This window comes from Meriones unguiculatus, chromosome 3 (genome assembly GCF_030254825.1).
Source record: "Meriones unguiculatus strain TT.TT164.6M chromosome 3, Bangor_MerUng_6.1, whole genome shotgun sequence".
NCBI lineage: Eukaryota > Metazoa > Chordata > Mammalia > Rodentia > Muridae > Meriones > Meriones unguiculatus.
Genome location: NC_083351.1, coordinates 97,147,458 through 97,172,898, shown reverse-complemented (window position 1 = coordinate 97,172,898; position 25,441 = coordinate 97,147,458). Strand labels below are relative to the sequence as shown.

At 40.3% G+C, this 25,441-nt stretch overlaps 1 protein-coding gene and 1 pseudogene across 1 annotated transcript in view; both read left to right on the top strand.

Annotated features, from left to right (window-relative positions):
- The first annotated feature begins 10,952 nt into the window (after positions 1–10,952).
- On the top strand, positions 10,953–11,717 carry LOC132652862 (lysine-rich coiled-coil protein 1-like; annotated as a pseudogene).
- A 6,318-nt stretch (positions 11,718–18,035) lies between these two features.
- Positions 18,036–25,441, top strand: part of LOC110539780 (zinc finger protein 58-like) — a 35,755-nt gene continuing 28,349 nt past the window's right edge. The window contains 4 exon segments of the mRNA XM_060378795.1: positions 18,036–20,295; positions 22,735–22,861; positions 23,359–23,454; positions 24,240–25,402. Coding sequence (XP_060234778.1) covers positions 20,218–20,295; positions 22,735–22,861; positions 23,359–23,454; positions 24,240–25,402 — 1,464 coding nt within the window. The 5' untranslated portion in view covers positions 18,036–20,217.

Sequence of the window (25,441 nt, the reverse complement as noted above, 5' to 3'; positions counted from 1 at the left end):
GCCTTCCAGGTGTGGCCACCTGGCTGGCGACACATGATGACAACATAGGTTGCTGGGTAGTCCAGGAGCAGGTTGTGTTCCAAAATACTAACAGTCCTCCCTTTTTCTATAATTAAAAATGGGGGGGGGAGCTTGGGCTGCTTTTTATAAGGTAAGTTAAAGTATATAAATTTAGGCTCATTGGAAGCAGCTCTTGGTTGTCATGCAAGAAGTTGAGAGAGAGAAGAATTATAGCAACAAAATGGTCAGATTGTAAGGTCAAGAGTAAGGGAGGCTTCTGCCCTGGAAAATTTAGGGTAGAGGGTTGTCAACAAAGAGAGTTGCCAGCCATGCAAGGCAGCAGGTAGGGGATGGGGAAAGCTGGGAGAACCTGGAGCTGCTTGTCCTGGTCCTGAAGTACACCACTTCAGCCTTTTGTTAACAAGTGAATAACGGGTGTAGATTCTCTTCTGGCTACTTCCTGCTGACACTGGGGGCGCTGTAGGGAGGTCAAAAGGCTGAAATGTTGGCCAAGTCCAGGAAGAATAGGCTGCTTTGATGCTTTCCAGGGTCTGCAAGAACATCCATGGCTGGGAGGGAAGGTGCAGGTTCAGCTTGTTGGAAGTCTGTGAGGTCAGAGCTGAACACCGCAACTTGTTGGAAGTCTGTGAGGTCAGAGTTGAACACTTGTAGCTGCTTTGGCGCTGTTGTAGCTATAGGAAACATCTGTGTCTGGCAGGACACTGAAACACATATATAGGCAAAAGATAAAGTTGAGTAGGGAGAAAATCCTGTAGGTATACATTGAAAGGTTTGGATCGATGAGGCTTGTACATGCAAACCTCTGTCTACCTGGGGGACCTTTATTTACCCAATCACTGGCAATATTTAAAGAAGGCTTTGTTTTTGATCGGTCATTGAGGTGAGGTTTGGTTACAGAAGTGTGTAAACTTAAGAGTCCCTGGTGCCAGCCGGTACTAGGTGTAGAAACCTGAAATTCTCCAGAGAATATCCCATCTGGAAGGATGAGCATCTGGGCGTCTCCCATTGGGGGCAGAGAAGTCAAAACCTTCCAGTGGCATCCCAAGGGAAGGTGTGACTCTGAGCAAGAAGGGTGCTACCTGTCCAAGAGCTCTTTAGCTCTTGGCCAGGGACCGGGGCGTGATGCCCAGTGGGGCACGGCCGGAGCACGACGGTTTGCCTAGCGCTCCGTCTTCCCACCAGTGAGCGAGAGAGGGGGCACATGAGCGAGCGAGCGAGGGGAGAAGGAACCATGGACCTTCCCATGAGCGAGCAAGCAAGCGAGCAAGGGAGAGAAGGAACCGTATGCGAGAGGGGGTGTACCGTCCAAGGGAAAGTGTGGCCCTAAAATGGAGGTCAGCACAGAGGGTCTACCCTAGACAATTAAGGCTACGGCGGAGGGGGGGCCCTCCATCTCAAAAGATAGTAGGAAGTTGACGGAGCTCTGCGGCCAAGCTTCCCCTACCAAGAGAGACATTTATGCTGAGAAAATGGAGTGAACTCACCAATCTAGTGGCTGGTCAATAAGGAGAACTCACCAATCCAGCCAGTGGTTGCATGCAGTAAATAGCAGTCTGGCAGCCAGGAAAGGAAGTCCCAAAACCAGGGAAAGGGGAGGGGTCCCACCTTTTGAGATAGGCAATAAGTGCAGTACTTATCTGGAGTCCAATTGACCTGAGAGGTAGATTTAGGTGGACTTTCTGCAGCTTACAAGAATTACTTTTAAGTTTTAAGAAGGAGATAAAACTTTAGACATGTTAGTATCACAATTGTACTGTGTATTGAGAAGAAAGCAGTAGACATACATATGTGTTAACGGCATAAGTACTTTTTAAGGTGAGCTCTGAAAAGGCAAAAGCCTTTTATGAAATAAAAGGGAAACTCACTTGATCTTAACTTTTAGTATAAGCATACACATTATGGAGGCTTACAATCTTGAGCTTAAGACCATGATAGTATGTGGTATAGTGGAATGTTTTTGTATCAGAGTTAGATTAATAAATAAAAGCCCTACTAATAAAGGTCAAAACTCTGGACAGTCAATACAACAGTAGCATAACAACAGGAAGAAATATTAAGCCTTTTTACCTATTTAAGATACCTTAAATCACCTTAGACCTTTTAACCTTTATAATTTGCATTTATCAACCTTAAAACATTTTTTAGACCCTCAAACATTTATAAGTTGCATTCCCAACATTAAGACACATTTTTAGACTCTCAGACATCTATAACTTGTATTTATTAACCTTAAGACAACTCTCAAATATGTTTTTTGAAAGAGACCTTTGTATTTAGTTATTTACCATGAGACATAGTTGAAACTGCTATGAACATTTATTGTCCTTGCTAAAGGGATGGTAAAAGCTTTCATTTAGGCCTGTTTTTTGAGTCTGGACAGTGTCTAGGCCTGAAAGTAGCAGCTCTAGGACTTAGGCTTAAGGCCTGGTCTCCTGCATATAAAGAGAACTGGGAAGGCACCTGAAGTCTCCCAACACAGAAGTTGGCAATATGTCTGTGGGACCTCATTCTGAGGTCAAAAACAGACCTGTGCGAGAGCTGTGGAGGTTGCTAAGTCGAGGAGCCACCTGTCCTCCGCCAGGCCAACGAGCTAGAAGGCTGAAGTGTCTGTGCTCTTGTGCTGGTTGAACCTCCATGGCTGGGCACAGAGGACAAGCCTGCTTGGGAGCATTTTGACTTCCAGAGGCCAGTTTGCCAGCAGCCAGCTTAGGCATGTCAGCAGCAGGATCAATATCCATCTGGCTGCATTTGAACCCATCACCTGGTAGAACGGACTTTTTGGCTATGCAAACGTCTTCCGTTTTTTCAGGAACATCAGCTTTCGAACGCAGCTAGGTCTAGGTTTAGAGCCCTTTGGGATGGCTCAATTTTTACCAACTCTTATATGGTGACTCAATGACCATCCTCAGCTGTTTATTAAAAATTGCAGTGAGACCATGTTCATCAGATCTCTGACAAGCTTGAGGGCCAGCATATCTGAGTTACTTTGTCTGTCTTTATCATCTGCTCTAAACTGTGTCCTATAAAACAGAATGCTATAATCTTTAATTCTGGCATATTTCTAAGATGCATGTTTTAGAACTATATTTTAAGTAGCCTAGGCTCAACCTTAAAAAAAAAAAAAACTAAACAAAGAGACTAGGTAAGGCTCAACTGCAGTATTTAGCATGACTTTGAATCTGCTCTTTCTGAACTAAAATCAAAGCAAGCCTTTTAATCAGATACAGTTTATAGAGAGGCTAGCAAATCTTGCTGATCCTACCACTTTGCATTAAAATTGAACAGCAAAAGCTTTGCACTTAGCACTAATCAGAGTGCCTGAACATAACTGATAGACCTAATAAACGAGGACAAGTTACATTAATACAAAAAGAAGTTCTGAAACTGCCAAATTTTTCTAAAATTCCCTGTAGCAGACGTGGTGGTCCAAGGTCACATAAACAAACTCTAAGGAACTTAGAACAAGTTTTAAGGAACTTGGTGAAACTTACTCTTTTTAGTCTCAAGGTGAAGACCAGGGTGGAAACATGTTTTTTGATAAACAAAGCAGCTTAACAAACAAACAGTTCTCCACAAGATTTATAACTTCAAAAATTTGTTATTATATAATAATATCTGCAGAACTATAAATATGTATCTTATGAAATGACTATTAACCTGCATCTGTTAACCATTAAATATTCGGTCTTTAGATTTTGTCCCTGCTAAGTTAGAATCTTAAAAGTCATGAATATAATTTATTAAAGTGAGAGCACAAGAGTTTTTGTATGATTTAATATATAAAATTTTATAGCTTATAATAGTCTGAGGCTATACTACAGATTAATAACATCATTTTAAGAGAACAAGAATAAGTTTACATTAACCCTTTGATAGCATAGATATAGTAAATTGACCCAGTTTTAACATAAATAAATACCTCTAATATTAATAGATCTTAATTTAGAATATTGGTAAAAACTTGTACATAATAATGAACCCCTGAACTATAAGTTTAAGACCAACAATTTAGCAGAACCATATAAGCCAAATTTAAAATTAACCAAGTATATTTTAACCTTTTGATAGTAGAGATGTAGCAAATTGACCCAGTTTTAACATAAATAAATACCTCTAAAATTAATAGATCTTAATTTAGAATATTGGTAAACAATTTGTATGTAATGATGAACCCCTGAGCAGAACAGTATAAAGCAATCTTAAAATTATATTTGAGCAACTTAATTTGAATAGATATTTATAACTTTGAAATTTTATTATTATATAAAATTTATTTTGAAGCAGGGTTGAATCATAAGATAGTAAAATGTAACTTTGAATTTTTATAAAAATGCATACCAATTTGAAATGAGGCTTGTTGCTGTGACCTAGTCTAAAAGATAAGATAAAAAGTTAATTTTGATTAAGACTTATAAATGCAAACCCATTGAGAAAATTATATAAAGCATTAGATAAGGAATTTAAAGCATAAGAGTAAAGTGTACAGAAATCAGGGAGAAAAGATTTTATTTTATTCTTAAAGCTTGGGAAAAGAAAGCTAAAAGAAGAAAGCACTGGGCTAGAAGCAAAAGGAAAGCAGCTTGGGGGAAGGGGGGAGCATGTGGAGAGGGCGCACGCGCACGCGGGAGGCAGGGCCTCTTTGCCTGAACCTAAGATGGCGCTGTGCTAGTTAAGTGAATGATTCCCGGCCCATGCACCAATGTAAAAAATTAAAAAGAAGCAGGAGGCAACTGATATTCTCTGCGAGAGATTAGGAGGGTAAGGAAGGAGTGGGAAGCAGGATATGGTAGGGAGAGAGAAAGGGAAAGGGAAGGGGGGCAGGGCACCCCGAAAGAAAGAGAGAGAGAAAGAGAGTGTAAGAGAGAGAAGAAGAGAAAGTAAGAGAGAAAATAAGAGTGTAAGAGAGAGAAAATAAGAGAGAGACCACGTGTCGGTATTTGCCCTTTTAAGGGGCACGATAACCACGCCTTCCAGGTATGGCCACCTGGCTGGCGACACATGATGGTGACACAGGTTGCTGGGTAACGCAGGAGTAGGTTGTGTTCCAAAATACTAACAGAATCACTCTGAATGTTCTGTTGTGGACTAAATTTTAAAGCACAATAAAATGGCCAAAACCAAATAAATGTAATAAGCATTACTATGAAAGGCTGGACTCACATCCATACATCATGTGTTGTGAATCTTGGATGTTAAAACAACCTGCCTGCTTCTTTCCAGCCTCAACTACAGGTGGGCACAAGAGTTCCTAGAACTCTTTTGCACAGACTGGTGGGAAATTAGTCCATCCTGTGACCTCATGAGCCAGGGCTCTGGTAACTGCATTTTTGTGTTCAGTCTGCACATGTACTTGTTCCCCAAAGTTAGGTAAGTATTAGATCCTGTTCAGGGCTCTAGTTGGATTTCCTGCTTTAAGACTGGTTCAAGGTACAGTACAGCCCGGCAGGTTGGAGGTACTGTACAGGGTAGGCATGGTCAAGCTTGAAGGGAAGCATGTCGTACAGGGAGAAGCTCACACAGGAATGCTGTTCTGACCCAGGCTGGGACAAAACCACAGGGTACAGGTCAGGGTTAGGGAGAAGGTGATGAGGGCAGTGATGGGAATGAACACTACTACCAAGTCCATACTACCTTTCTAGTACAAGACAGCTCACCCCTTAGCCCAGGAAAGGAGAGAGGTAGAGAGTCTAGGATAGCCCTGCAAGAGCCCTGGAAGGTTTCAATTACCTTACTCACTTTGGTCTTTCCTTGTTCTATCCATTTACCCAGAAATTTCGTTTTCTTTACAACTGAATAGTATTCCATGGTGTATATGTACCATATTTTCATTATTCATCTGTTCAAGTTGGTTCCCATTCCCCAGCTATTTTGAATAGAGCGGCAATAGAACGTGACTGAACATTTATCACTATAAGACGCTATCAAGTCCTTTGATCAAATGCCAAGAAGTGGTACAGCTAGATCATGTTTGCTTTATTTTTAGCTTTTTATGGTTCTTCCCACTCATCTCTGGAGTAACTACAACAGTTTTCAATCCCAACAACTGTCATAGGCCAGCTTTGACATGGTCAGGGAAAAAAACTGGGAAGGTGTGTGCAGAGTCAGTGATAAACCACACAGCAGACTTTTCTCTGAGGGTACTAAACTTAATTATCTGGTGCTTGTGCTCTCTGTGACTGAAAAGAGATTCTGAAATCTTCTAACTCTTTGGGGGCTGGCAAGAAAGAAAAGAGAGGAAAGAATCATTTTCACACAAACAGTGGATGAAGCAGAGCAGCTCCAACAAACAAGTTTCAACAGACTTCAATTTTCACACACACATATATACATATACATGTAAAATATAAACAAGCAGACAGACATATATACATTCATACATTGTAAAGATGGAGCAAACTCTAAAGAGGCTCCAACCATCACCCTACATATGTACACATACATACATATTGGGTGGATTGAGAAAATTTGAGCAGCTCCAACAATCAAATTCTAACAAGCCTCAATAACATTATACATACATATAGACATACACATACTGGGTGGATGTTGGATGGAGCAAAGGTCCAACTCCAACAATAACCACGTGTTATTTTTTTTCTCTAGCCTTTTTATATTCCCTAAAACAAAGTTCTTTATGTGAGAAGGAAAATTACCTCATAGCCATAAAAGCAATCATAAAAAAATAAATAAAATAAATAAATTTGTTACACAAGAGGGAGTTATGGCAGAATTGATTATGTTTTTCTGTCAAAACTCACACCTAACCATTTTTATATATCTTTCAAAGCAATAGTTTGTATATCTATCTATCCATCTATCCATCCATCTATCTATCTATCTATCTATCTATCTATCTATCTATCTATCATCTATCTATATCTTCCACTACACAAGCTCATTATAAGTTCAAAGCAATAGTTTCTTATGTCCTAGGTTAGCAAGGTTTTTTACCAAGAAACAGATAGTCTATCTGAGGTCTTATTTTTGTAGTCTTGTATAGTTAGATTAGTTAATCATCCATTTTCTAGCCTTTTTTTATCATGGTGCACACCAAGATTCATGACCTCATCCCTGGATCTAATTTAGAATGAATGTTTTCCTAGATCTTAAATTTGTCCCAAGCCTGTTCTTCTACCTACTACAATTTACATGCTTCTGACACAAGAAGGTTCACGGCTTTTGCTATTCTTCAGGAGGGCTTAAAGTTACTTTAATCACTGGGCACAATGGTGCACGCCTATAATCTCAGCACTCGAAGAGGCAGAGGCAGACACATCTCTGTGTTTTGAGGCCAGCCTGGTCTACAAAGTGGGTCCAAGAAAGCTAAGGTTACACAGAGAAACCCTATCTCAAAAAAGGAAAAAAAGTTACTTGAATCAAATCAGGAATTCTATAAAATCATTATCAAAAATTATAAAATCCTCAATTCATCTAAACAGCATTACTTTATGAAAGTACAGCTTCATATTGATACTGCAGGAAATCTGCCCAACAGAAACATTAGGCAGTGAGGACTGCTCCATGCCAAGCCAGATATATGAGGGATATAACAATGACAAACTTGAGAAGGACTATCAGCAGCAAGAAGCACTCCTGAGATGAAGCCCCTGGGGCCGTGCCTCTCAAGGTACACCCATCACAGCTCTGCAAAATGGTAAGCTTTCTCCAAAAAGCTCACTTGCTCACTGCAGTTCCACTTTCACGGGATGTGCCAACCAACTATTGGCAGTATATTGTTTTACACCTTGTTATTTTAGAGATGTCACTAGAAAAATTTTGAAGTGATGTTGTGCTGGGTGTTGAGATTCAGTTCCTGATAGTCTGTGTGACATGTCAGAGGCCATTGAAAATATAAAAAAGATATTTTTAACAGATTTGAATAAAAATAAAAATATGCAAGCAATGAAAAATATGCAAGCACATCTTTTCATCATTTTCTCCTTTCGGGTTATAAATATTTCTGTCAACGAGCCCATCCATAGTTGTTTCAAGTGCAGCAGTGTAGTTTGAGTTGAAAAGTATGTATCTAATTGTGTGGCAGACTCTTTCAAGGAATGTATTCAATTGTTCTCATCTTAGAGGCAGTCATATTTTAAAAGTCAGATGGATGATAGCATGAGGCCCAGCTATTTACAAGAGAAAACTAATAATTCACCTAATATTTCTATGGGAATAAGCAGTGACTATATGCTGAGCATTTAAAGTTCACATTTACATTTAGATATCTAGCATGTAGAATGAAGCATGTTATTTCTTTTGAAATATTCTATCTCAGTATCATCTATGGCTTCTCATATCTTTCTCAGTGTTCCAATGATATTCTCTGAGTCAAAGTGTTGCAAAATGTCTTGACTTACAAGTGTAAATGATTGCTTCCCATCTCACTTATGTGGAACAAGAGCCTGGACAGACTGGTAATTGGCAACTTGATGATATTTCTGGTATTTTTTTAAAGCATTTTGTTACGTAAATAATAGTTATCCCAGGTTCAAAATTACGGCTGGCTGAAGGCTGATCAAGAATCTGTCCCTCTCTTTACAACTAGCTCTGACTTTCTCACAGCTTCCTGGTAGTCAGGCTTGTCTGGCTTCTCTTACAGATAACTTTGAGGGACACAGGAGATGCAAGAGTTCTTATGAACTACCCTGTGTCCACACTGATGGTCCAGGGTTCTGTCCAAAAACAGCCTTCATTAATGGGGAGGATGTTAGATTCCACCTATGAAATGGAATTCATTTCAATTTGCAGCAATTTTGCTTTTTAATGAATCACAGTTTGCCCCACTCCATGCTAGACATTTTTTTTTTTCTTCCACATAGAAAATAGACTTTGCCAACCTCAGGTTGCTCTGAATTTCTTGTTTTAATGGTAGTGGCTAAAATTTCAAGGAAATGAGGTTCTGGTAGCATGCCTTTGTCCCTTCACACATAAGCAGCCCACAGTAAGAAGACTGGCTTGCACAGCAAACACGCCCCATAAAAAACACTGGTGCCCTGTGCCGAGCGGCCCATACATAGTGATCTCAGCAGTTGATTCTGCCATTGGGGTCCTGCTCCAGCTCTTTCATCTTCACACTGTTCTCTGGGCTCTTGTCATTCTTCACGCTGAGAATTCCTGGCCATTGGCCATCTCGTAAAGAAGAGTGGAGGCTGTGAGTTTCACTTTCAGCTCTAGAGCTTGGAATGTGTTCAGTTAGCTACAAAGATGTTTTCAATAGTCCATCTTTCACCTTAGAAATTACTGACTTCCCAATTAATCAGCTTTCTTCACTCTACTTGTGACTTGGAGATCCATTAGCCACCTCCATGTTGCTGCTTCCCTCTATTATTTTGATATAAAACATTTTTTCAGTATTATTCTTTACAAAACATAGGTTGTCTGTATACCAAATATCTTTTGACTAAATTTCCCTTCCAGCTATGGGACAGGCTTCTTTTTCTGAGGCCTCCTCTCCACCTCACCTTACCCCTTTGTTCCCCTCCCCTCCACTCCCCTCCAGATCTGTTAGGGAACAACTAAGAAGTATTGTCTCAATGAATTAAATTCACAAGGAGATGAAACAAGAGATGTGATTTTGACAAGCTATCCCACCTGCTGTCTCAAACAAAAGGAGATAGACTTGGAAATTCTTCACTGATTCCAGTAAAGGCCTGGTAAAAGCAGTCTTTCTGCTGAGATTTAAATATAAAAGCAGCTGGTAGAACAGAGGCTCCCAACACCTGCTTACATGTAGACTAGCAAGGCTGGGCTGGCTACTTTCTCCAGATGTTCAGTGTGGAACAGATATCCAATTCCTGTCTTGTTTTAGGCCCATCCAAGACACTGAATCCTCACTTCTCTGGCTCAGTAAGGCAAATATAATTATACTTTATATTGTTCAAGGACAGTGAAAAAAGGCTACAGCCCAGTGGACATAGTTTTATAATACATTATGGAAGTCCTAGAAAAATAAAGCCCAGGAGGGATTGCTGTTATACTCAAAGTTCAAATTTCAATAAGCATTATCAGACTTAGGACTAGGAAATATGGAGCAGAAGGAAAAAAAGCAAAATCCAAAAAACAAAAACAAAAGTACTTCTAAAACTGCTCTGAAGACATTTCTTGTGTTAATCTTAATGACCCAAAGAGGAATTCCAACAACTAACTAAAGAAATCAGCATGTTAACCACATATGTAAGTGACAATATTGGAAATCGATCATACAAGGTCTAGAGAGGAGGCTCTGTGCTGTAGCCAGTGGCTGCCATGAAAGTGATCGTGCAAGGTCTAGAGTGGAGGTTCTGTGCCATAACCAGTGGCCGCCATTCCAGAGGACAAAGATTTGGTTCCCAGCACCAACATATTGGCTGACAATTATTTGTAACTCCAGTTCCAAGAAATCAGTCCTCCTCTTATGTCCTCTGTGGGTACCAGACAGGCAAGTGGGGATACATGCAGGCAGAATGCCTATAAAATAGTAAGATAAAACTAAGAAAGAAAGAAACCAACCATACAATAAAATATGAAAAGCACAAAGGATGGAGCTAAAATAAAGGTTCCATAACCAGACATGGTTAAAAACAAAACAAAACAAAACAAAACAAAACAAAACAAAACAAACAAAAACGGATCTCTGTGGTGAAGGTGGTTGCTGCCATGTTCCTGCCTCTCTGTCACCTCCTTCACAGCCTCTGACCCCCGTTCAGCATTGTTGGCAGAGAGAAGAAGAATAATTGTAGATGCACGCACCTGACTCAGAGAAGGTAAATGAGGGTTGAGTGTTAGACAAAAATAGATATAATCCCTCCTCTGTGTTTTGGCTCCCTGATTGTTTTAGTCTTCACTTTGTGGATCATTCATGCTGAAAAACTGAAGCAATTAGTAGTTGGATATGATCATATTTTACCATCAAGTTCTCAGCCTGATAACAAGAGTCTCTTTTCCTTCACCTAATGATTTATTCAAACAAGTCATATGACTCTACTCAAGATGAACCTGAAGATTATAACAAAGTACAGAAAGCCAGAGGCCTAGAGTCAAAGACTTGTTTCAGAAGGACAAGAGAGGACTATTTGGAAAGCTGTGGGTACAGAGAAGAGTTTGATTCCAGGCCCAGGTATAGAATGTTTGATCAAAGACTCCCATCTGTAACCAACTATATTTACCCAAGATCATGCAGTAGTTCACAGACAAAAGACCAGTTACCCTAGTGGTTACCAGCTCGTGGCAAGCAAAGACTAGACTTTCTAAGCTGTCAGTTTACCAGGGACAGCTTGTCAGAAAAACAAGTCCCCCTGCACCTTAGTCAGCAAGAATACAATTGTGGCTCTTATAGTGTAGAATCTCTAGTTCACAAGGGGCTCTCCACAGTATTATCAGCCTTCAGGACTTTACAGACAAATGCACCAGAAGAGGAAAAAACATCTAGAGGAGGACAGAGAAAAGCAGGAAGAACGACCCAAACATGAGAGGTAAAGGACTTCTGAGGAAATGGATTTCAACAAACATAGGAGCATTCAAAGAAAGAAAACAAAGACAGAAAGTAAAACTGTACAGGAGGGTACAAAAAGTTAAGAACAGAAAAAGGGGTGGGGGGAAGCCAAGATGCATCCTTGAAGAAAGAGGACAGTAAACATCAGAAGGAGAAAAAGGAACAAGGCGAAGAAAGGACAGAGGAGATGCTTTGGGACCACTCTATCCTTAGTAAATTTTGTTGATGCTCAGCTAAAATAACAGCTAAGAAGCTTGATTGTATATATCCATGTTCATGTCACTTTACTATATGGGCAGAAGTTTCAACTTCTAGCAAAATGAACATGAAGTATTTAGTATGCTTGTTTTCCAATGTGGGGATTACGTTCCTATTTTCTAAAAGATTTATTCCTTTTTTTTTTTTAAACATGATAGATTTTCCCTTTAAGAGTGTAGCTCTGCTTTTATTCACCAAATTGATGTGATAGCGGAATTATTTTTCCCTTGGGAGATTATTTATTTATTTTAATTTTTATATTACTTACATTATATTCACTTTGTGTCCCAGCTGTAGACCCCTCATTCACTCTCAATCCCACCCTCTCTCTCCCTCATCTCCTCCCATGCCCCTCTCCAAGTCCACTGATAGAAGAGGTCCTCCTCCCCTTTCCTCTGACCCTAGCCTATCAGGTCTCATCAGGACTGGCTGCATTGTCTTCCTGGTAAGGCTGCTCCCCCATCAGGGGGAGATCATTTATTTAAAATTGAAGGAATAACAGAGTTTGAAGAATCTATTTCTTGGTTGGGTTTCTTTTAGTTTTGAGTCACATATATTTATGCTAAATGGCTTTCTCTATGAAGCAATTTAGATACCCTTTTTTTAGATCTAACTTCCAATATGTTTTCAGAGTTCGAAGGTGAAATTATAATAATTTTACCTTACATATAGTTTTAAAAGTTTCAGAGTTTCACACAAAATCAATTTATATTCTGAAAATATTTGTAATAATAACGCATCTTAACTGGTTTAAAAAAAAAAAAAGAGAAAGCCTTGCAAATATAAATGCTGGACCAAGGTAAGAGGAATGTAAAGAAAGACATTAAAGGACACTGATTGTCTTCAAGACGGCTCAGCAGACAAAGGTACTTAGTACCCAGCCTCATTACCTGAGGTGGATCCTGGGTACCCACATAGCGAATGGAGAAAACTGACTCTTACAAGTTGTACTCAAATATGCAGAGGCACAGCACGGTACACGTACCCACATGTACATGAACAGACACAGTACATAAATACTTCTAATGGGGAACGCTGAAGAAACTGTAAAGGATTTTTGGGATGCTGCATGTAGAAAATAAAAGAGAAGAAGCCAGGATGGTGGCAGATGTCGACAATATTAGTTGCTGAAAGGTATCAGTAGGAAAATGAAGTATTCAAGACTGGCTTCATCTACATAGGTACTTCAAGGCTACCTATGCTACATGAAGACATCCCACAAAAAAGCGCTCCACCATCCCTCATCAGGCTTGTGAACCCACAAAAAGGAGCCTCTGTAAAATCCTCGCTAGGCTATCTCAGCAAAAACTACCATGGGGAAGCTGAGTGACAATACAGCACAAAAAGAACAGCATGAATATATATGCAGAGTATATATTCATATACTCATATATATTCATATATATTCATATTCAGAGTATATAAAAGATGTTTTTACTCTGGCTTGAAAGGAGTCAGGTGTCTAGTCTCTACTAGAGCCTCTTGGAAAGGTCCCATGTGTTGTGTCTTAGTTTATTATTTTTAATCCTCACTCCCAACTCAAGAACTGTTCCACTCTGCTGGCAGGCTCTGGAAAGCAGGCAAGCATAACATCACGACTTTTCCTACTGTTCATGTTCGGTGCTGAGAACTGAGCCTTGACCTCACATCTGAGCATGCTCCTACAGGGAGCTTTCCTTCCAGTCCCTTCCCTATTTATTTAATACACTTTTGTTTGTCATCTTCTTCACTGTCTCAATTCATCATCAATTTGTGCATTTCTCACCAAAGTTTATTTGTTTTATCTTGTGTTCTGAAGAGGCAGTGTTAAAGCATGGTGCTTTGTATTTAGATATTAATTGCTTGCCCCGCCCCGAGAGTCTTACTGTTCTACCTTCATGTATTCCAAAGTGATGCCATTTACTTTTGCCTCCCAAATCATCCGTGATTGGCTAAATAAAGCTGCCTATATACCAGGGTTGGCCAGAAATGAGGTAGGTGGAGCTAAGGTTTGCTGCCTTGGAAGACAGGATCACAGGAGGAAGAAGAGATAGAAAAAAGCAGGAGAGGAGGGGAAGAAAAAGCAGAGTCATGATGTGTTAGCTTGGAGAGAATCATGTGGTCGGGAGGAACCTACTATGAGGACTGGCATGACTGAAGAAAGCAAGCCTAGATGGGAAGCATATGCAAGTATTTATGGGATTATAGATGGCAAGTGGCCGAGATAAGAATGGTTAGAGCATGACCTGGGATGTGGGACTGGGAGATAAAAAGATAGTTTAGTAGGTCATTTTCTGCCCAGTTCCAGTGTGTAGGCATATTAAACATCTATCTGGTGTCTGTGTCTTTTATTGCTGTTATAGCACTTAAATAATAACTGCCAAAATAATTATAGGCCATTGATTGTAAATATTAACAGGCTTTGAATATTTTCTACAACAAGGCAAGAATGATTTGCCTTGTAGACATCTACTTTATATTTTTTGTCTATGTCTACTCATACAATTTACTTTACTTTTCTTTTTTTTTTAAATATATATCTATATATATATATATATATTTTTTATTGCGGGGAAGGAGCAGAAGAGAAAGTAGCCCCTATACTGGGCCCTATTCAGTGGCAGCTTCTTGTTCCATAGGTGTTAAGGAAGACTTTGAGGAAATAAAAGTTGTTTGGAAAAATGCAGGTGTAGTTGCTTTGTATGCTGTGATGGATAGGAGAGATGAAGTGAAGTGTGAAGGTCCCTCACACCCTTCATCTTGCCTCAGACTATGTCCTGGAACTCTGGGGCAGAAAGAGCACCACTTTCATTCTCACTTCTTGGGATTGTTGACTGCCACATAGTGAGGACCACAAGCAAGAAAAGCGACACACCCAGCACGTTGGCGAAGATGGGGAACTGCACGTCCATCGGTGATCATCCTGACCAGCTTCACTTGACTCTGATGCTACCGCCACACAAGTTTCAGGAGCCGGAAGTGCATAGTCTTACTTTTCTTTTTTTAATGGGTTTATTTGTAAGAGCATAATGTCATTAAGAGTTTTCATCATTATCTATGTAACAACTTCCTTAGCGGTTTAACCTTAAATAATATTCTCTTGCTTCTGTGTTTATCTAGTCTTTCTTATTTCACTTGAATTTTAGATTGTTTCTACTTACTGTATTTTATAAATTATACTACAGTGAATATAGGTGTGAGGATTTGTCTATAGTTTCTCACTTATATGTAAATATATAAGTGTGATTAAAAGTCTGCATACTATAGACACACATCACAAATATAAAAAAATGTCTCTCAGCTTTAACTCATTATCAATTTTTACTCACCAGGAGCAAAACCCTATACATATAAAGAATATGGGGAAGCCTTTGATTGGAACCCATTCCTAATTAAACACCAGAGAATTCGCACTCTAGTGAAACCCAATAAATGTGAACTATGTTGCAAGGCTTTTAGTGTTCCATCAGTAAACTTTTTCCCTTCAGTACTTTTTGAGGACCATAAATCTCATAGAAGAGAAATTTTTTATTCTGAAGAAAATGGGTCATGCAGGACTGAAATCCTGAAAATGTGAAGTGTAGCAAAAAAGTTTTACTATTCTTCTTGCCCTAAGGATCATCAAAGAATTCATTCTTATGAGAATCCCTAAGAATGTGAAGTATGTGATAAGGCCTTTAAAACTCTATGACAAAGTTCTAACCACCTGTGAATCCATTCACAAGTGTGGGCAAATATAGGAAAGACTTTTGTAATTTTACATAGTTTACTTAGTACAAATTACTACATACTGAGAAAGAACCTTACAAGTGTGAAGAATTTGGGAAAATGTTCCACTTTACTTCAAGCCTTAGGCAATATCAAATAATTCATTCTGGAAATAAGCCCTACAAGTATGAAAACTGTGACAAAATGTTTGGCGTGGATCAGCCCTAGCACATACCTTTAATCTAAGAACTTTCCATTTATTGTAATGTAAACAGGTGGTTATGGTATGGCTCAGCCAGCCCTAGCACACAGCATTAATCCAAGAGCTTTTTGTACATACGATTTAATAAAGTTTTCCCCAGGTCAAAAGGCAAAGCAAGAAACCAGCTGATAGGGATTAAGCAGTAAGGAGGGATTTTGACAAAATGGAGAAAAAGAAGGGGCTCTTTAGCTCTTTGCTTGTTGGCTTTAACTCTCTAGCTCTTGGACTTTTTGCTGTTGGCTTTCTCCTTTTGGGTTGTTGAGCAAGACAGCAGGCTTTTTCCTCCTATGTTGTCAGCTTTTAGCTTTGGGCTTTTGGCCTCTTCCTTCTGGGATGTGAGCTGAGTAGGAAGATCAGCTGGAACTGGCCTCTCTGAGCTAGCAGATTCCTCCCCCCCTCCAGCATCTGGCTCCTGGGTCTTCATTTGTAAAATAGAACGGTTGGATTTTCATTTTTTTTTTAATAACAACAAACTACACAAGTATGAGGAATGTGGCTAAGTATTTTATAGTCACTGAGGACTTTTCAGACAGCAGATAATTCATACTGGAATCACTGAGGACTTTTCAGACAGCAGATAATTCATACTGGAAGCCCTCCAATACAGAAAATGCGACTTCCAAATGTAGTGAACCCGTTTTTATTTTCACTTTATACAAATTTCTAGTCACAATGAATTCCACTGGCCAGAGTCATTACACACACCAGTATGATCCCAGGAGCACTGTTCCTCCACTTGGGAGAGGAGCAAGGGAGGTGAGCATGAATTCAAAACACACCTGGTGGTAAATAATCAATAGAGTTTGTGGGAAAGTGGAGTTGAAGTTCTGGTACCTCTTACAAAAGCTAAATTTCTTACATGGATTAATGGATGAAAAGTGGTAACCAGGGACAGATGGAAAGATGTTGAGATAGATTCTGGAAATCTTGTGCAAATAAACTTCAGAGAACTGAACTTTTAACTTTGTTCAATGACTCAAACCATGCGTGGTCCACTTCCTCACACTGTGTGGGTTCCAGTGTTCACAGGCACAGTTTTACCAGCTGCAGAGTCTGATGCATGTATGGCTCACACAGGGTATCAGTATAGGAGACAAGGGTTATTTATGTGTGTGTAGTGCTGAGCCAAAGCCTCCACAGCACCCAAGGGTTTTACCCTAAAGTACTTCCCTGTCTGTTTTTTCTACTTTTTATTTAGAAAGAAGGTCTCTACAATTGTCCAGTCAGCCTTGGATCCCAGGTCCTTCTGCCATAAGCGACTAAGCAGCTAAAAGCACAATCAAGCCCACCAAAACTCGTTTGAAAAATCATCTACGTTTTATTCCCACTTCAGTATATAGCTTCTTTAAGTAAAACTGAGTCAGTGTGATTTTTTTCAGGCTGTGGTAAGATTAAAATGAGAACACTTGACTAGAAAGGACTTGTGAGCCTCATATTTGTGTCACAGGCTCGACTCATATTCATATTATCTGTTGTGGCTCTGGGGATGAAAACCCGCCTGAATGCCAAGGCTGTCCTGCAGAGGAAGCTTCTTCCTCTACTTCACAGAGGGTTGCTAGGGCCAAATCTGGGAACTGCAGAAACCGCCCTACTCAAATACCAGAAGTTCCTTCGCACAGACTTCTGGGAAATGTAGTCTGGTCACTGTGTCGTCACAGGGATCTACTCCGGAAACAGTACTTGTTAATTCTGTCTGAAAGTGTGCTATTTCCCCAAAGTTGGGCGAGAGTCCCGTCCTGCTCAGCTCGCAAATTGCGTCCCTGACGTGGAGGTCGGTTCAGGGAGCTGCGCGGCCTGAGGCCCTGGGCGGGGGGCGGGGTCCGCGTAGGAGGGAGCGGAGCTGCGGAGGGCGGGAGACCGGAAGAAGCTGATCTTAGGTGCTGGTCCATAAGGATAACAGGTCAGGGCTGGGAAGAGGGCGTGTCTGTTGGTGCCAACTGATGGTTTTGTTAGCGTTCTGAGCACAACCGAGGCTACCGTGGGCTTGTGGGACAGGAGAGCAGGTTCCTTGCGCAGTAGCGGAGTGTGTAAGGATCAGGATTGCCTGGGCTTGGTGGATCAGCAGAGTACCTGGCCCTTAGGTGGTGCTGGGAATTCTCTTTCCGCTTGGCTGGGGAAACATTCTGTAACTAGGTGACCCACTCTCAGGTGAATGTTGATGGTTTTTCCATACATCTAGAGTAGGTGGGTTTTCTGTCTTTCATGTGATCCACGACAGGTCTTCGTCGTGTCAGCCGTCTGATGAATGAAACGGAAAACCATCTGAGACCCCAAAGGTAGCAGCTGGTAAATTCTGGGACAGTGTAGACAACTCGGCAGGAATCACCAGGTAAAGAAAAGCGTTGACAGCCGGGTGCGGCGACACACTGCAGTAATGCAAACAGTCAGGGAGGCAGAGGCGGGCGGATTGCTGTGGGTTCGAGGCCAACTAGGTCTACAAAGTGAGTTGAGGACAGCCAAGGCTACAAAAAGAACCCCTTTTTCAGAAAAAGGAAGAAGGAAGGGAGGGAGGGAAAGGAGAGAGAAAAAGGAAGGAAGGAAGAAAAGCTTTGACTAGGGGTGAGGGAACACAAGTGCAGAGGACACATGCAGAGAAGGAACCACTGCAAAGCCGAATGAGGCCTGGAGAAGCTGATGCCCAGCTTCACCTTGAGCTCTGGAGTTGTTTAAGCCTCTGAATGTCTTCTGCCCCTAAGTTATGGTAATTACTTTCAAGAAAGACAGGATGACTGCTTGGCACACAACTGTTGTGTAAACATGCCTCCATCTGGCCTTGAACATGTTAAGCCAGTCCATCAGCTGGTGCCCCGGGAGCAGGAAAACAAAACAGAACAAACACCTCACCTTGTTTTAGGCTGCCAGGCTTCTGTGTCAGGACAGTGGGCCTGTGTGTAGTCCTGTGACTTAAACAGCCCTCATTCCCACTCCGGGATTCTTCTTGACTGATGCAGTCCACAGCTGAGTTACACCCCCTCCCTGCTTCTCTTCCTGTGGGGGCCCTCTCCTTCCTTACACTACAGCTTAACCTGGGTGTGGAATGCTTCTCTACAGTTAGCCAAAGCAGGACCCCTAGTCTGCATGTGGGTAATGACAGCCATGGCCTCCACTGTCATTTTCAGGTGGTACTGTGTCATCCAAACAGCAAAACAAAGTGCCATTCCTTCCTCTTCCATGGCGAGTAGTGTAGTACCCTATGGTGTCCTGCCTGTTCCTTCTAGGAGCTTTTCCTTGCATGCTAATGTAAGTGAGGATATGAGGGAGAGTTACTGGTTTTCACACACTCATGTACTAACCTTGCTGTGTTACACAGGCCATTTCTTGGAAAACTCTGAGGGGAAGTATGCTGGATAATGTCACTCAGTTCCTGGTCATCTGTATGAGTATGTCAGAGACTACTGAAAGAAATTCTAGATGTCATTTGAACAGAATTGAATAGAAACCAAACACATAGGTTTGAGCATCACAGATTTTCATTTCTTTGTCTTTTGGGGTTATAAAACTTTCTGTCACTGAGTCCAGCCAAATATTTTCAAATTCATTGACATTTTGAGTTGAAAAGTGTATGTTTGGGTTGGTTGGCCAATGCTTTAAATTCTGCACCCCATTGTTCTTTTCTTTGTGGTAGCTACATAAAGGTAAGTCGGTGGATGAGGGTTGAGTCCCAACTGTTTGCTGGATATCCACAAAAATCTTACTATTTATTATATTTTTTCAGTAAACACATTGCATATAGTCTTTTATGTCCTTTTTAGTGTTCCAATTACAGTATCTGAGTCATTGTATTGTAAAAATGTGTTACTCTAAAGCAAAAATTAATGATTGCTGTGTGCCACAGTTATGTGTGTCAAAGGTTGGGACAGATCAGTACACTGTTACTTAAGGATGCCTTTAGTGTGTTTCTTAAGCAGTATGTTCAGTAATTGATGGATAAGCCCGGTCTGAATGGAGAGTCATTAGTGTTTCGAACCTGGTCAGTAATACAGTCCTCGCTTTGCATCTAGAGTTGGTTTCCCCACAGTCTCATAGGACTGAAGTTTTTCTGGTGTCTGTCAAAAACTATCCCTGAGGAACAGTATCACAAATACAGGAGTGCTTATGAGTATAGTTACGTCCACTCTCTTGTTAGGCTTGTCTCTAGGAACAGCTTCTCTCTAAGGTGAGAACAGCCGGAGTCCCAGTTCAGGATTAGAAAGACTTTGCAGCAGTGTTCAATGAGTCACAGTGTATCCCCCTCTGGCCAGACTTTATTTGTATTTCCACTCCACAGGAAGTGAACATTGCAAGTCTCAACTTTCCCTGAACTCTTGGCTTTAATTATATTGGTTAAAATCCCAAGTAAATGAGATGGTGGTGGCAGGCCTTCTGCCCTCCCCTTACAGGAAGCCCACACTGATGAAAGTGGACTGAGCACAGCAGACACTTCTGTGTGAGGAACAGCGGTGGCCTGTGCTGGGCAGCATCAGAGAGTGATCCTGGCAGTCAGTTCTCCATCGGATCTGCTCTGGTTTTCTCAGGAACAATGTTCCCACCTTCCCTCTGCCCTGGGTTCCTGCTGTTGTCCATGTTGAGCATTTTCTCTGCTGTCTGGATCTCAGAGGTAAAGAAGAGTGGAACCTATGGTTCTCACTTACTTGTAAATGTGGAAAGTGCTCTGCTAGCTACAAAGACGCCTTCAACAGAGTAATTGCATTTTCCTTGAAAAATGACAAGGTTTTCTATTTGCCAACTTCTTTCATTCTACTTATGACTTGGGAATCTATTGGCCTCCTCACTGCTGCTTCACTCTACCCTTATGATTAAAAACTTTTTTTTTTTCCGGTTTAATCTTTCTTTACAAAGTGTATGTTTCCTTCATACCAAAAGTCATTTGACTATAGCTCCTTCCAGTGCTGAAAACAGCTTGCACTTCAACACAAGACTCAGGATTGTAGCTGGATCTGACCTGAAGGTCTCCTACCTAAGGACGAGGTTTCAGTGCTAGAAGGTGTTTTGCATGCTTCCAAGGGAGAGAGCATTAAGTCATCCTACTTAGCCGTAACACCAGTGACCACAGCAATGACCAGTATGGCCAGGTATCTCTAAAGGTGCCACAAGTGCCACTCACATCTTGGCAAAAACAGCAGCTAAGGCCTGATAAAAGAGGATTAGGAGCCTAGGCAGATACTCATAGTTAGTGCATGGATCTCAGAAGAGAATATATGTCTGGAACATAAGGTCATGGAACTTCAAAGAGATCTTGATTGGAGTTAGGAGAGAGATTTGGAAATGTCATAATTATATTTTAATTAAATAATATTTCAGAAGAAAAGGGATAAAATAATGTAAGTAATGAAGATATGGCTGAAACTGGAAATTATTCTAGGCACAGAAAGACCTGTATCACCTGATTTCATCCATATGTTGTAACTCCCAGAAGTTGGAAATATAATGGTTTTTCTCATTGGCCATTGACATCGGAAAGCTGAGGCTTGAGAACATACTAAACTTGGATGCTCTGAAACAAAGTTCACAGTACTATTGTCTTGAATGCTGGACGTATGTAAACATGTGTACATTTCAGAAGCATGTAAGACAACATTTTTAACATTTTAAGAATAAAAATTATGATTTGAGGATATTAACATACTAAAACTGTTGGAAAAACTGCAAGGTTTATCCTCAAAATTATAGCAAAACTATTAATATAGAAATCTCTTCTTTTTTCAGTAAAAGGGGGGATACAATATGATTTCTCTCAAGTAATTTTGGGAACTTATACAATAATATGAAAAAATAAACTCTGAAATATTGTAAATTTAAAAATAAGAAAAAAAATACCATTGCTCTCCTAGTCACTGTTCTATTGCTGTGAAGAGAACATAACAACATATAAAACAAAACATTTAGCTTGAGGCCTGCATATAGTTTCAGATGGTTAGTTCGTGATCAGCATGGCAAAGAGCATGGCAGGCAGATAGATACAGTGCTGGAGCAGTATGTGAGATCATAATCTTAATCCACAGATGGGGGTTGGGGGGAGACAGACAGATAGGCAGGCAGACAGACAGACAGTCAGACTGGGCCTAGATTGGGCTTTGAAGACTCAAAGCCCAACTCCATGAACACAGCTCTTCCTTTTTAAAGTAGGGCCATACCTACTTTAAAAGAGTTCCACTAACTGTGGACAAAGTATTCAAATAGATGTGCCTATGGGGGCCATTTTCATTCAGTCACACAACCACCAATTATAATTCTTGGATATAATACAGTGAGACACAGGTATCAGATGTTGAAGACATGTTTTAGGAATATATCAAACATTCTCTGAGAAAAAATGGAAAAGGGAAATGACAAGAAGATGAGAGTGATGTTTAGTGTATTTGAAATACTCAAGAAAAGTGTTGGTATTCCTATATCTGCTGGGTTTTAATTTGTTCTGATACCTAAATTATGTCATGTCTGTGAGTTCTTCATTTTTGTTGTTGTTGTTTTATCCCTTGGCTGCTCCATCTTGTGTCTCTTGGTGAACTGTCATTAGGATCACTACTGAAGCCTGTACAAATTAAGGAATCCAGACCTCAGTCCAGAACTGCTGCATCATTTCTATTACAGTGATAGTTTCTATTATAATAATAAGTACTGTGAACAAAGCAACTTGGAGAAGAATGGATTTATTTCAGCTTAGAACTTCAGGTTACAGGCCATCACTGAGGGAAGTCACGACATCACTGAGGGAATCTGTAGGCAGGAACTGGACCATACGTCATGAAGGAACACTGTTTACTGGCTTGCCATCTGAAACTTGCTCATGCTGCTTTCTTCCACCATCTAAGACCACCTGCCCAGGGTTTACACCACTCACAATGGGCTGCGTTGTCTCATATCAGTAATAACAGCCTCCTAGAGGGTTGCATACAGGAATGTGGAATGCACATTCTAAACTGACGTTTCTGCTTCTCAAATTACCCTAGCTGTGTCACACTGACAGAACTAGACCCACAATGCCTATAATTGATTGAAACTGTGGTATAATTCATTGACCTTCATTTCATTTCAGGATATGCTGTCATTTTGGGATGTGGCCATTGATTTTTCTCCAGAAGAGAGGGAATGTCTGAACTCTGCCCAATGGAATTTGTATAGGGATGTGATGTTGGAGAATTACAGCAACCTTGATTTCCTGGGTGAGGATCACTTTCATAGTGAATTCTTATTTCGCTGTTAACATGTGACTTTCTTATTCTATACATTATCTCATGGGTGCTTGTCCTTTCCAATAGCAAGTTTGATATTCTTGGTTTTAAAGAAAAATTAGGGAATACGTTTAGCTGAGAAACATTGCTTTCACTTTTGTATGTTTAGCCTGTCTGTGTTGGAAGAATGCATCCTTCACAGTAGTGGGGATGTTAGAAACCCTGTTGCAATAGGCGTGTATCTTACACATTAATGAAAATGTTTCACAATTCAGTTTTAATGCCGTTCTCTTTAAATAAAACTCACTCTTGGCATTGTAAATGTCTTTATATATTGTAATGATCCTGTCAGAAACCATTTAAGGTACTAATTGTGTGCAATCATTTATTGCATCATGTCTTTCCTGATACACACTGTGCTAGAAGAAACATGTCAATTCCCAGTAGAAGAACACACAAACAGTCTTGTTCCCTTTTTCTACAAACAGGTCTTACTGTCTCTAAGCCATATCTTGTGACATTTCTGGAGCAAAGACAAGGACCTACGGGTGTGAAGAGAAAAGAGGCAGCCACTGTGCATCCAGGTATGTAGAAAAGAAGGGATCACAGGACAGCGTTGAGGTCCAAAGATCCAACAGAAAGCCAGGCTTTACCATACGCATTGAGACACAATGCTGTCATAAAAATCATACTTGAGTTTTTTGTTTTTGGTAGTATGTTTGTTTGTTTGTTTTGGGTTTTGGTGTTTTTTTTGGTTTTTTGAGACAGGGTTTCCCTATGTAGCCTTGGCTATCCTGAACTCACTTTGTAGACCAGGCTATCCTCCAATTTACAGGGATCCACCTGCCTCTCTCTCCCAGATTGCTGGGATTACAAGATTACAGCCACTGTGCCCAGCTTATCTTTTTTCTTTTCTTTTTTTCTTTCTTCTTTCACACACACACTCTCTCTCCCTTCCTCCCTCCCTTCCTTCCTTCTTTCTTTTATTCTGTTTTGTTTTGAGATAGGGTTTCTCTGTGTAACTTTGGCTGTTCTGGAACTCACTTTGTAGACCAGGCTCACCTCAAACTCACAGATATCTACTCACCTTTACCTCCAGAGTATTGGGATTACAGGCATGCACCACCACCACCTGGTGTGCCATTATTTCTGTATTCAGTTTGTTCAGGCTTTTACTTCAATAGAAGTTTAGATTATTTCCATCTACTATATTTTCTGAATTATTCTCAGTGAATATAGATGTAGAAATATAGTGTTGTTTGATTTATCAATAATGTAAGAATGAGTAAATTTCTCCATTTAAAGATAAACATTATAAATATAAAGAATGTACTAAGCTTTTGTTCATATCTGAACTTTTGGTCAACAGGAAGAACACTCAATAAATGTAAAGATTACAGCAAGGCCTTTTATTGTAATTCACTGCTTATTCAATGCCAGAGAATTCTTCCAGGTGAGAACCCCTACAAGTGTGAAGAATGTGGGAAGGCCTTTCGTATTCCCTCAAGACTTTCTACACACCAGAGAATTCATACTGGAGAAAAGACCTACAAGTGTGAAGAATGTGGGAAGGCCTTTAATACTCATTCAAAACTTTCTGAACACCAGAGAATACATTCTGGAGAAAAGCCCTACAAGTGTGAAGAATGTGGGAAGGCCTTTAGTGCTCGCTCAACCCATTATAGACACCAGAAAAATCATTCTGGGAAAAAACCATACAAGTGTGAAAAATGTGCTAAAGTATTTTCTTACCCTTCACTGCTTAAGGTACATCAAAGAGTTCATTCTGCAGAAAAATCCTACAAGTGTGAAGAATGTGGGAAATTATTTTACTGTCCTTTATTGCTTAAGAAGCATCAAATAATTCATTCCGCAGAGAAACCCTACAAGTGTGCAGAATGTGGCAAAGCATTTCATTATCCTTCATTGCTTAAGCGACATCAAAGAATTCATGCTGGAGAGAAACTCTACAAGTGTAAAGACTGTGACAAGGCATTTTACTCTTCTGCATTCTTTAAGCGTCATGAAAGGATTCATTCTGAAGAGAATTCCTACAAGTGTGGAGAATGTGGCAAAAGGTTTTATTCTTTTCCGCATCTTCAGGATCACCAAAGATTTCATTATGGACAAAAACCATACAAATGTGAACAATGTGGGAAAACATTTTCCACTCTCTCATACCTTCCTTGGCACAAATTACGTCATTCTGGGGAGAAATCTTACAAATGTGAAATATGTGGCAAAATGTTTTACTCTACTTTAGACCTTAAAAAACATCAAAAAATTCATGCATATAAGTGTGGGGAATGTCAGTATACTTTTCCTAATTACTCAGCCCTTACTGCACACCAGAGAGTTCATACTGGAGAGAAACCCCACATATGTGAACAATGTGGAAAAGCCTTTTCTAGGCTTGATAGCCTCAATCAGCACCATATTGTTCATACTGGAGAGAAACCTTATAAATGTGAAGAGTGTGGCAAATGTTTTTTCCGGTCTTCATCCCTTAAAAGACATCAAGGAATTCATTCTTAATAGAAACTTGACGTGCATTCAGACCTTACCCAAGAT